Consider the following 13,462-nt stretch of genomic DNA (forward strand, 5'->3'; position numbering starts at 1 on the left):
GTGAAACAAAGTTGAAGAAAAATGCTCATCAAATTTGCTTACATTTTGAAGACGTTTCTGTGCAGTTGATAGATTCTCTGACATGTTGCTGCATGAAGATATCAGGAATGGCTCCAGAATGTAAAGCAGCTACAGTGTTTCTTTGGGTCAGCTCAGTCAGTGGAATAAAGGCCCAACCAAGGGTTGCTGTAAAAAGAAGAGGAAAATGATATTTTTGTTCTCAATGGGTTGTTACATACAAAATTAAACATTATTTCTTTTTCTAAGTAGACAGTAGACAGACGTGAACAGTACAAGATAGAACCAGTCTCAGCTACTAGACAGAGTTTCATAGAGCTAGTACACAGGACTAGATAGATCTTGTAGACTGAACAAAATAGAAGTAATGCACTGAAATGTATAGAGCTGAAAGACTGAATTTCATAGAGCTGGTAGACTGAACTGAACTGTGACGGTGCATGACCTAATGTTAGGTCATGGTTTTAATTGCTGCACTGGGTAGGTGCATTGTGTTCTTTAGCAAAAAAGCTCATTGTATGTTACTCCAGTTCAATCAATGGTAAATGAGTAACTCTGCAATGAACTGGCAGCCCATTTAGGAAGAATATTGCGATCTCAGTCACTTATATACAAAGGAAACCAGGCAACTGGCCCTATGAATCCTAGCACTTGAGACAGTAATGTCCACAAGACTTACTTTTTACTTCAATACACTGAACAATGTAGAGACAGTCAACTGAATTTGATAAAGCCAGTTCAATGAACTAGATAGTAATAACTATGTATGTATATAAACAAACTTACATTTGTTTTTTAGAAGCATTGAATGTGTATCATACAATACTGACAAGAAAGTGATATTTCAAATGCAGTATCACTATTGAAGCAGCAGAAAAATTGGGTATTATTACTCTTACAAGGTGGAAAAAGTTGTCAACAAATAGTCATGGGAGTTGAACCCACATCCCCCAATACACTGCTTAAGTGCTTTTCCATTAAGTTAAACTGCCCGCTGAGAACATTTCTGCTGATTTTAAGCGCTAAATAGACAACTTTGTGAAATGTAACAACCACATGTGCATATAAACAAACTTACATTTGTTTTTAGAAGCCTTGAATGTATATTGTACAACAGCATTAATAGACTGAACTATGCAGATAGAGCTGGGAGAGTGAACTAGTTCAAGTTAGTATGCTGAACTGGACAGAACTAATAGACTGAGCTCTTTTTCAAATCACTGCAAACAAAGATGTATTTCATTATGCCATGTCAAACCATGCATCAATTCAACATCTACACACTGTATTTATCTGGTCAATATCAACAGATTTTATTACTCCAGTCATCAACACATTCAGGTCCTGTAAATGAGGAGTTCAGCCAGCACATTGGTCTGGGGCACGGAAAGACCTGTGAATATCTAACAGGAATTTATCAAAGAAAGAAAGAAAGAAAGGAAGGAAGGAAGGAAGGAAGGAAGGAACATCACGGGTAAAAGCAATCTTGTTCTACCTTGAAAATTTTCTCTTGTAGGCCCAAAATACAGTGTATCAATCCATTCAACATCTACACCACTGTATTTATCTCAAGAGTTCTCAACCATTTTTTATCTATGGATCCCTTTGGTTACAATTTTATTCTGGTAGACCCCCATAACCATTCAATGTTTCAAAGCTAGTTTTATCAAAGCTTCTTTCCAAATTGTTATAGTTTTCACACATTAACCTGTATAGGTTGAATTATGTAAAATGTTAGAGAAAAAAACCTTGCTGTTTTTTGCTATACATACCAATACATACATCTAGAGCAAAATTTTTTCAGGAGCCCTTAAAATACAATTGTGGATCTCTGATTTACTATTTTGTTGTGTGGACCTCCAAAAGTCTTCTATGGATCTTCAAGGCCATATGGATCCAAGATGAGAACCACTGACCTATCTGATAAACATCTGCACTCTGTATCTATCAGGTTGAGTAAAAAGTAAGCAACGTTTTGAACCATGAAGAATTTGTACTAGATTTTTGCAGAGTTTTGAATTTTTTTTAAACATTTTTTTTGCAATTGTTTGATAATACAGACATAGACTTGCCCAAATGCATCAATAAATTAACATTGATATTTTTTTCACTGTTGTTACAAACATCTGAAATGGAACTGCCATTGCACGATATTCAAGCAATTTTGCTATTCAACTTCAAAAAAGGACATAAAACAGCTGAAACTACTCACGATATCAATGAAACATTTGGTGAGGAAATGACCAGTGAGTGGTCAGCTTGAAAATGGTTTAAACGATTTTGCAGTGGAGACCTGAGCCTTAAAGATTGTGAACGTAGTAGACGCCCATCTGTCATCAATAATGGTTAATTAAAGACCGTCCATTGAGAAAGGTCTACGTAAAACCACTTGAGAACTGGCAAAAGAACTTCAAGTTAGCCAGAAAACTGCCTGCAATCATTTGCATGTGATCAGAAAATCAAAAAGGCTCAACAAATGAGTACCACATGATTTGAATGAAAATCAGAAAATGCACAGATATGAAATTTGCTTGTCGCTTCTTCTCCGTAACCAGACAGATCCATTTCTTGACCGTATTGTAACTTGTGATGAAAAGTGGATTCTGTACAATAATAAAAAAATGTTCTTCCGAGCTCTTCAAAAAGAAGGTTATGGTGACTGTTTGGTGGTGTACTGCTGGACTCATCCACTATAACATCTTAAAACTCAGAAAAACCATTACTGCAGATACATATTGCCATGAAATTGCCAAGATGAATGGAAAACTGCTACTCCTTCATCCCAGACTGGTCAACAGAATAGGGCCAATCATTCTTCATGACAATGCTCGACCACATGTTTCCCTAATGATGCTCCAGAAGTTGAGGGAACTTGGCTACTAAGTTCTTCCCCACCCAGCTTATTCCCTAGACCTTTCTCCTACTGACTATCACTTTTTCAAGAACATTGATGGTTTCCTGCAAGAGGAGTTCAAAAATCAAACAGATACTAAAAGTGCATTCAAAGAGTTCATCAGCTCCAGAACTCCAGATTTTTATGTTACTGGAATAAACAAACTTGTAACTCGGCAAAAATGTTTTGATTGTAATGGTACTTACTCTGATGTGGTTGGCGTTAGGAAGGGCATCCAGCTGTAGAAACTCTGCCAAATTAGACTGGAGCCTGGTGTTGCCATCCAGTTTCACCAGTCCTCAATCAAATCGTCCAACCCATGCTAGCATGGAAAGCGGACGTTAAACGATGATGATGATGATGATGATTGTTGAAATATATTGTGATGACTTTCATATTTCAAAACAGTTGCTCACTTTTTACTCATCTTGATATATAGTCAGAGTGTGAGGTGTGAGATGTTTTAGCGTAGACATTTTGGCATTGCCTATTTAGAACCACCAATTCAACACTGACATATTTGCCATCAGATGTTCTAATGGTTCTCATTCTCCCATTTTCTCTCTCTCTCCCCTGCCCCTCCTCTCTTTTACCCCTCTTCTCTCTCTCACGCCCCACCTCTCTCCAGCCCCTCCTCTCTCTCTCTCACCCCTCCTCTCTCTCATCCCTCTTCTCTCTCACCCCTCCTCTCTCTCTCTCTCTCGCCCCTCCTTTCTCTCTTGCCTCTCCTCAGTCTCTCACTCTCCCTCTCTCTCTCTCCTCCCCTTTCTCTTTCTTACTCAATCTGTATGTGTAAATTTCTTGTTTACTTTAATTGTCAAAACATACTGTCACCAAAACTAGCTGAATGTCCAGTCAGCTATGCCAAATCAACAGCATCCAAACAGCTGTATCTAGCTGTCACATTCTGATATAATCAACATCTAAATTTACATTATTTAGTTTTTCCTTCTTTGCAGTAGGGATTAAAATAATTATCGCACAAAAAAAATTTTCATTATCATTGGTGCAGGAGTGGCTGTGTGATATGAAGTTTGCTTCCCAATCACATAGTTCCCAATCACATAGTTCAATCCCAATGCATGGCACCTTGGGCAATTGTCTTCTACTATAGCTTCAAACCAACCAAAGACTTGTGAGTGGATTTGGTGGACAGAAACTGAATGAAGCCATGTGTGTGTATGTGTGTGTGTGTGTGTGTGTGTGTGTGTGTTTGTCCCCCACCACCACTTGACAATCAGTGCTGGTGTTTTTTGTTTTTATATCCCTGTAACTTAACAGTTCAGCAAAAGAGTCCAATAAAATAAATACCAGGCTTTATAAAAGAATAAGTACTGTAATTGATTTGTTCAACTAAAATTCTTCAAGGCGGTGCCCCAGCATGGCCACAGTCTGATGACTGAAACAAGTAAAAGGTAATAGATAAAAGACTAACTACAGAGTGTTTAATTCAATCAACTGAAACAATTCAATCATAAATATTGATAAAAAAAAAAAGATAACAGCAAGTAGGAGTTACTCACAAATGACATTCTTATGGACATACACCACCATAACAATGAGATGAAAGTATTCTCCCGATATCATCTTATCTATGTAGTTTGATACAGAAATATCAGCAAAGTTAAACACATCAGTCACTTTAGCAATATAAATCAGTTTCCCTGTTATGGTTGGAGTCGTCTGAAATGAAATCTGTGAGGACTGAACTTTCTTCAATTCGATGCACTCATCACCAAATTTCAGTATGATATTCATAAGAATCTCGTTAGTTTCAGGTAATTCTCTCCAAGGCAACTGTTATAAAAAAAATAAGGATAAACAGTGTTAAAAATATTACAAGTCACAAAGATTCCACAGATTATATTGATTTTTTTAAATGTAAATGTGTGGTTGTGTGGTAAGAAGTTTGTTTCCCAACCACATGGTTTCAGGTTCAATTCCACCATGTGGTACCTTTGGCAAGTGTCTTCTATTAAAGCTTATGGCCAACCAAAACATTGTCAGTAGATTTGGTAGACAGACATTGAAAGAAGCCTATTGTATATATATATCTAGTATATATAAATCAGTTTGTGTATGTATATTGACTAACACATACATTTCCACAATTCACAACCGATTTTCACCAAACTTTGCACACACATTACTTATGTCCCAAGGATGGTCATGCACTATAACATTTTGCCCAGAGCTCCTGCGTAAATGGACAAACTGTAAAAAACGGTTTTACATGGATTTTTCTCTAATTCGTTGTATATACATAGTTTTTGTATATAAGTTCTTCCATACTTTTCTAATCTATACGGTCATATATTGACATTAGAAAATATTTTTTAGGGGCTCTCACATTTTTTTGATTTATCATTTATTTATATGTTATAATTGTGTATTATTACTTGGTTAGAGAATATCATAAAAGTGAAAGGATTTTGTCTATTTATTTATTTTGACTGTCCACCTGCAATGGTGATTAAATTGACTAAGAACACTGTACATGATGAATATTCAATACCAAACAGTCTTAACCTCCATACTAATGGCAAGCTTACCTTTACCTATTTTGAGTTACTTGAAAGGTAATGTTCTCTTCCCTCTCTTTTATTTGTTGATATCTTTGTTTACTTACCAATGCGTTGTTTCCCTTTCAGGATGATTATTTACCCATCCATTATGATATTTCAAGCGCGACATCTTTTCACTGTGAACTGCTAAAAATTCAATGCAGTATTCGTAAACTGAAGTCAAACTCTTCATGTTTTCATTTTTCGTTGCCTGAAGCCCATAGCAAATATATTCCTTTAACTCTACTTTTTCAAGTAGGTATTGTATTGTCATTTTTTAACATACCAATCATACTTCTCTCTAAAAATATAGCTCCCTTTGCTGTTAAATAAAATAAACTCACAGAGGGGAAGTTTCAACGTCTTCCTTCAATTTCATTACACCATTTATGTGGCTGTTTCTGACAAGAAATTTCGCTTTCATGTAAAACTATATTATGTAGTCATTATCCATAATCTATTCTCAAAACACTTCAGTAGCTCTACTTTGCATCGCTTGCAAACTTATATGTTCTATGATCATTAAAGTACCTTCAACTATATAAAAGTTGATAGTTCCTTGTTAAAAGCTCACAATCAATCTCACAAATAGAAAAGGAAACACGTTTTAATTATTTTGCCCTAAGGCAATGAGCTAGCAGAATCAATAGCATGCTGGACAAAATATTTAGCATCATTCATTCCAGCTTTTTGTTCTGAGTTCAAATTCTACTGAGGTCAACTTTACCTTTCATCCATTTAGGGTTGATGAAATAAGTACCCGTGATCATTGGGGTTGATATCATCAACTACCTCCTCCCCATAAAAATTTCAGGTTTTATATCTATACTAGAAAGTATTATTTTGAGGCTCTAAAAGGTTGTGAGCTGGCAGAGACATTTGCATGTTGGACAAAATGCTGAGCTGCATTTTTTCTGGTTCTTTACATTTTGGGTTTAAATTCTACCAAAGACAACTTTGCTTTTCATCCTTCATTCTATCCTTGATAGAATAAAGTTCCAGTCAAGTAGTGAGGTAAATGTAATCAACTTGCCCTCTCCCCTCAAAATTGTGGGGTGGAATTCTAGTTTAGGCACCCTATTATAATCTGCCATAACATTTTTTGAATTTTCAGAAAATTTTTGTGAATTTCTCTTCTACACATGGAAATTCATAAGATTATGAAAAAAATATTTCTTTTAATTTTTCAAAATGTTTCCTTTAAAATCAGAGTTTAAAATACAGACAGTCCAAATTTTTGGCTTAAATCCTAGCAATGGAACATTGTATGTGTTTATGGGGAGAAAGATATTGAAAAACATCAATATGTCAGAATGACAAAGAAACAAGGAAGGTATCAGGTGGTCATTAGATGTGCTAAAAAATAACAGTTAAATAGCCCTTAAATTACAGAATTTTTTTTTTTGCATAATCGTATGAATTCCATGTGTAGAACACAAATTTGCAAACATTTTCTAAAAATTCCCAAAAGTAAAAAAGTTATGAGGGGGTTATATGGGGTGCTTAAACCAGAATTTCAACAATTGTGGGCCTTATGCCAAAATTTAAGACAATTATTTTGAGGCTCTAGACTCTAGCCTGTTTAATCCTGAAATTGCGATATTAATCCTTTAGTATTCAGATTACTTTGTCAAATGTAATACTTATTTATTCACATTATGTTGAATTAATCATACATTATTTTTTTGCTTTGAGATTTCAATGATGTGATTATATATTTTTAGAATGACATTGTAGGGGAGGTGTGGGAGGCTAGTTATGGCCTGGCCACTTTGGGCTGGTTATAGCTGGTTTAAATGCTAAAGGGTTAAATTTCATGACTATTCCAGTAATGATACTAAATATCTATTAAAAAATAGAACTGGTATTGTCTACAAGTCATATTGCCTCAATAAACTTGACATATCTCAACAAAAAATAATTTCAAGCATGACATTCCTCAATAAAAATTGATTGGTATATAAAACTGCTTTTCACAGCTGAGGGTAATGAAATTTTGAGTGGGTGTATCAGATTTCTATAGGAAAAGGATTAACTTATCCATCTATCCAGCCCTGTATGTATAGATCTTTGTGTAAGTATACATGCATGTCTGTGTTTGTATGTATGTGTATTTGAATGTGTATACATGTGTGGATGTTTTTTTCTTAAAGTAGAAAAGAAAGGGCTGTATCCATGGCCATTATAGGCTCTCCCAAACTGGTAAAATTGACATATGTATTTGTATGTATTCGTTTGCATGTGTGGTGTTTGTATTCATTTGTATGTGTATATGTTTGGTATTCGTATGTACTCATTTGTATTTGTGTGTGTTTGCATATATTCATTTTGTGTGAGTGCAAGTATGTGTTTATGTATGTGCATATGTATATGTATATATTCAATGTATGTGTGCACATATATGTTCGTAAGTAAGTGTGCATGCATTTCTATGTATCTATTATATATATGAATACACAATAGATGTATCTGTGTGTATGCATGCATATTCATGCTTATGTGATGTATGTAAATCTCATTGAAGAATATATATATGAATTACATTTTTGTTAGTTCCTTTCTGCAATACAGATTGTTGGAAGTCCAATTTGAAACAAACATCAGAGATTTGAATTGATAAACTCTCATTTGACAGTTTACTGAAATCAATAAATAGATTGGAAAGTTCAGTGGTAGGTTTTATGTCCAATTTATGTGTCTTCTTGGCCAAGTCAGTGATGGATTTAGAAGACTGTTCACCCATTATACCAGCAGTTGCTGCTACGTCACCTCCTGAGACACCTCTGAAAAGAAAATCTTATTGACATTATAAAAAAAACAATTGGAGAGAGAAAAGAGAAAGTGTATCATTAACAAGGTTTGAACTACTTGTCCATTGCTTACCATTGACCATACTACCAACTACACAATATGAGGTTCCTGAACATTATGGCTAGAAGCTGTTTTGATGTATGTCAGCCTTACATTTGGCTTCCTATAGGGTCCACAGACATCAGATTCCAAGTCATAGAAATCAACTATCTTCAGGTTAGTTGTTGTTGTTTCCTTGAGGCCAAAAGAATCCAGGATGAGGATTAAGGTCTTTCCTAATCCTATCAAGGGCATGGCCCTTCACCCTCATCAATATTGCCAAAACATTGTCTCTCTCTAGAGGCCAAAGCTAGTTGAGGGGAATTTCTTCTGAAGTAAATCCAGAATGAAAAAGCCAATAAGGTCACATGCATTGTTGAAGACACCCATTGCTACATCAGAGGAGCCTTCTGGGTTAGTGCATTTGGCCCAAACTGATCCCTTATTGAAGAGCAAGGTTTATTTTTGACATGCATGATAATATCTATATTTTCACCCCTACACACACATCAATCCCACCCCACTTTTGCTGACTGTCACAACTCACTCAAAGTTTATTGGGAGGCAAGGGATATAATGTAAAAGGCTGGTGACACATAAAAGGCACCAGGTACACTTTGTGGTGTGGTTGGTGTTAGGAAGGACATCCAGCCATAGAAACCAAACTAAAACAGACTGGAGTTTGGTGCAGCTCTCCAGCTTACTAGTTTAGTCAAACATCTAACCCATGCCAGCATGGATAACAGATACTAAATGATGATGATGATGGATCCTTCTCTTGATTGTCTCCTGCAACATAGGTTCATCTTTATCGCAGCACTTACAAACCAGATGTAACACTTCCTCACCTCCAGCAACAGAGAGTAGTCACCATTTTTCTGATACTGGCTGTCTCGGACAAACACAGGTATTAGATAAACTGATTACCTAATATTGTGTGTGAAACTGATTGGTAAGATCAGCTGTAATGGATCTATAATACTGCATACCTATATATACATATATATATATATATATATATATGGAAGGGCATCCAGCTGTAGAAACTCTGCCAAATCAGATTGGAGCCTGGTGTTGCCATCCGGTTTCACCAGTCCTCAGTCAAATCGTCCAACCCATGCTAGCATGGAAAGCGGACGTTAAACGATAATGATGATGATGATGATGATGATGATGATATATATATATATATATATATATATATATATACATATATATAATACTATATATACTTTTATATACATATACATATATATATATATATATATATATATATATATATATATATATATATGCTATATTTAATAAATATAACAAAAGACAGTTACTTTTAAATAAAGCATATTACTCTACCTCTGGTATTTGAGTACTCTTTTTTCCACCTTGTTGCACATTTTATGTGCTTACTCCAGAGTATATATATATATATATATATATATATATATATATATATATACATATATATATATACATACACACATACACACACACACACTCACACATGCACACACACACACACACACACACACACATGCATTTCATATTGTATGCATATTGTCTTTGTTTCCTTTTTCTGTGCAAAAGAAGCAGAGTAGTGCTTATTGCTGTGGTAGGAACATTTAGAGTTATTGTTGTTGCTGCTTCATCATAGGTCAGTTCTATTTGATCAAACTGATGATCAAAGGTGTTCCACAAGTGACCACTCCCTCTATCTGCAAGATGACATTATCTAATGTGTGCTTTCTTTATAAAACAGTGCTATGTGATTTGAGGGATAGATGGTGTCCTGTTTCTAGCAGGGTGAGTGACCACATAGAGGCTGCCTCATTGGCTAGAAGCACATGACTGGCTGGTTGCTTGGTTGGTTATCTCTTTGCTATCATATTATCATTATTCTATTGTTATTGTTTTACTGTTGTATCATTGTCCTACTGCTATCCCAGAGAGAGAAGGGGGGGAGATAGAGAGAAAGAGAGAGGGAGAGAGAGGGGGAGAGAGAAAGAAAGAAGGAGAGAGAGAAAGAAAGGAGAGAGAGAAAGAAAGAAGGAGAGAGAGAAAGAAAGAAGGAGAGAGAGATAGATAGACAGACAGAGACAGACAGACAAACTGAGACAGAGATTATATTACTGAGGTGAACATCTGTTGAGGCTGGCAATATCATGTAAGTTGGTGCTGCCTTTGACAACTGCAAGGTAAGCCCGCTGGATATCAAGAGTAAGAAGATGGAAGGTCTGTGAAACAAAAACCTACAACAGAAGAGAAAGGATTAGCGAATTATCTTTAAGAATGTGATATACCACATGGATATACCACATTAGTCAGAACAAAAATTATTTGTTAAAATTATTTAAAGTTATATTATCATCATTATAATCTTCAGTATTTTAATGTCCATTTTCCCACAATGCATTGTTTATTGTTATATATTACTTAGCCACAGGTCAATCTTGATTCAAGAGAATTATGGCCAAAGGTCTTCCAGCCATGTCCATCCCATCTTTTTGCGAACTAACATAGTTTACATAGGATCACATTATCCAATGTTCTTTTTTTAGAAGGTAGTACAGTGTGAAGTGAAGTGAAGAAAATTTGGCTGTTATTTCTAGCTGGTTGATCAATTACATAGATGCTTCAAAGGCTTGGCCATTCTGACACGGACTGGATGGAGTTTACCCTACAGAATATTGTGTCTCCATTTTTGATATTGTGTCATCTTTTCACTGAAGCAAAGACACATTCTAAGATCTAATCTTGCCACTTCACGTATCTTATTCCAACTTCTTCTTCCATAATTCTTCCTACCATCATAATTACCACTAACTACTATAGTAGTTGGCACTCCGTCACTTATGACGTCAAGGGTTCCAGTTGATCCGATCAATGGAATAGCCTGCTCGTGAAATTAATGTGCAAGTGGCTGAGCACTCCACAGACACATGTACCCTTAACGTAGTTCTCAGAGATATTCAGTGTGACACAGTGTGACAAGGCTGACCCTTTGAATTACAGGCACAACAGAAACAGGAAGAAAGAGTGAGAGAAAGTTGTGGTGGAAGAGTACAGCAGGGTTCATCACCATCCCCTGCCGGAGCCTCATGGAGCTTTAGGTGTTTTCGCTCAATAAACACTCACAACGCCTGGTCTGGGAATCGAAACCACGATCCTATGACTGCGAGTCCGCTGCCCTAACCAATGGGCCTTTGCGCCTCCACACTAACTACTATATACAGCAATATAACCACTAACTAACACATTTACTGCGAAGGTGAATGGCTCAGTGGTTAGAGTGTCGGGCTTTCAAACCTGAGATTGTGATTTTATTCCCCAGACCAAGATGTGTGTCTTATGTTCTTGAGTAAGACACTTTATTTCACATTGCTCCAGTTCACTCAGCAGTAGAAATGAGTTGCAATGTCATTGGTGCCAAGCTGTATCAGCCTTTATCTTCCCCTTGAATAACTTCGGTGGTGTGGAGAAGGGAGACTGGTATGCATGGGTGATTGCTGATCTTCCATGAACAACATTGCTCTGACTTGTGCCTCAGAGGGGAACTTTCTAGCTGCAATCCCATGGTCATTCATGACCAAAGGGAATCCTTAACACATTAACTATAATTATCACAAACCAATAATTTTACACAGTCTGATTGGTCACATTGCTCTATTTTCCAAACTGGATCATGTGTGCTGTGTTCTCTTTCCTGAGAATCTGGCTGGGATGATGACTCATGTTGGTTGGTCACATGCTTCATGGTCATGACAGATGAGGAAGTATCTCATGAAGATGGGAACTGACTGGGACACTGCTCAGAGGGTTGCCCAGCAAGACCCAAGCAGATACCAACAAAAGGTGAGGTACAGCAATGTGCTACAATAACACATATCCCCCATACCTGACCTGAACACTTCTACCATTACCATCATACTTTGTAGGCTCAAAATCTTACCTGTTTCATCTGCAGGTAGTCTGAAGCTACGAGGAAGTGTTCCCGCAAAAGAGCAACCAATGCTATGCATATGTCATGGAAAACTTGCTGGTGCCAGTATTGCAAGAAGAGTTGATCCCACACCCATAACATAGCAGCAGGGTCCAGTTTACCAACAAAGGCCTGAAATAGAGTGAAAAATTCAGCAAATATGGAATTATAGTTTAGGAAATTATTTCTTAGTATGGAAAATGTGCAAAGAACTGCAGAGATAAAATTACCAACTTTATTGTCTAATGAAAACAGAGAGACAATTGATCATATGTAATTCCTAAAGATTTAAAATGAATATAAACCAATTAATTTTATGATCTCAAGTTATGTTATACTGAGGAGCCCATAAGAAGGCTGAAATGGCACTATCTACAATTATTAGGATGCCTAAAAAAAATGGATTATATGGAAATATTATTTCATATGCTCTCTCATAAGAATAAGTAAAAATAAGATTTTATAAACCTTGAAGCAGTTCTCTCCTCTTAAAGGGAATCTCTGCCCTCTCTTCTATCTCTCAGTAAACTCTTTCACCCTCTCTCTTACTCCAGAAGCAACTGTAGGTGGTAACAGTAACCATCCTCAGTCAAAATTTCCCACCAGAGAGAAGTCTTTTACTAATTTATCAATTTATTACATTATTAAATTAAGAATAAGTAAATCCCTTACCTTTTTTTGTCTTTAGTTGCTACCCAAGACTTGGTATAATTAGATATAATTGGATGCTAGTTATTTTGAATTTTTGAAGGTTAATGGTTGGTAGTGGAATGCCCATGGTGAGCAAGAAGTCATTGGGGAAATGTAGACTTGGATGGGAAATATTAGGGTAAAATATTTAATACAAGTTCTGAGAAATCAGATGGAGTAGGGATAATGATAGAATGAGAAGGAGGAAGGAGAGGAGGAGTGGAAGAAGTAAAAGGGCTAAGGTGAAGCCCACTAGGCTAATTAGCAAGTGCGTGTGTAAAAATTTTTTATTGGCAACAGAGGTAGTATTAATATCAAGAGGTAATATCTATCCTCACTTAGGCATGAATTTTCTGCTTGAACAAACTATACTGTGGTAGTTACCATGAGAGAAACTCTCATATTGACTTTTGGTGCAAAATGCACTTTTGCTTATATTGCTAGCAGGGGAAAGTCTTTAGAAGATAAACT

The 13,462-nt window shown here is 36.2% G+C and overlaps 1 protein-coding gene across 4 annotated transcripts in view; it reads right to left on the minus strand.

The window, feature by feature from the left end:
• The window catches only part of LOC106876175 (uncharacterized), a 130,147-nt gene that overhangs the window by 72,633 nt on the left and 44,052 nt on the right, over nt 1–13,462 (minus strand). For all 4 annotated transcript variants that reach the window (XR_016242472.1, XM_089354558.1, XM_089354555.1 and 1 more), the window contains exons 11-15: nt 12,272–12,433; nt 10,453–10,571; nt 8,018–8,258; nt 4,435–4,708; nt 43–186 (exon numbers count right to left, since the gene is read on the minus strand). Coding sequence is in view for 3 of the 4 variants with exons in the window: in XM_089354558.1 (XP_089210684.1) it covers nt 43–186; nt 4,435–4,708; nt 8,018–8,258; nt 10,453–10,571; nt 12,272–12,433 (940 nt within the window). In the remaining variant the exon portion in view is untranslated. The remainder of the gene's footprint in view (nt 1–42; nt 187–4,434; nt 4,709–8,017; nt 8,259–10,452; nt 10,572–12,271; nt 12,434–13,462) is intronic.

Source organism: Octopus bimaculoides, chromosome 1, assembly GCF_046866305.1.
Source record: "Octopus bimaculoides isolate indiv1 chromosome 1, ASM4686630v1, whole genome shotgun sequence".
In the NCBI taxonomy this organism is placed as follows: Eukaryota; Metazoa; Mollusca; class Cephalopoda; order Octopoda; family Octopodidae; genus Octopus; species Octopus bimaculoides.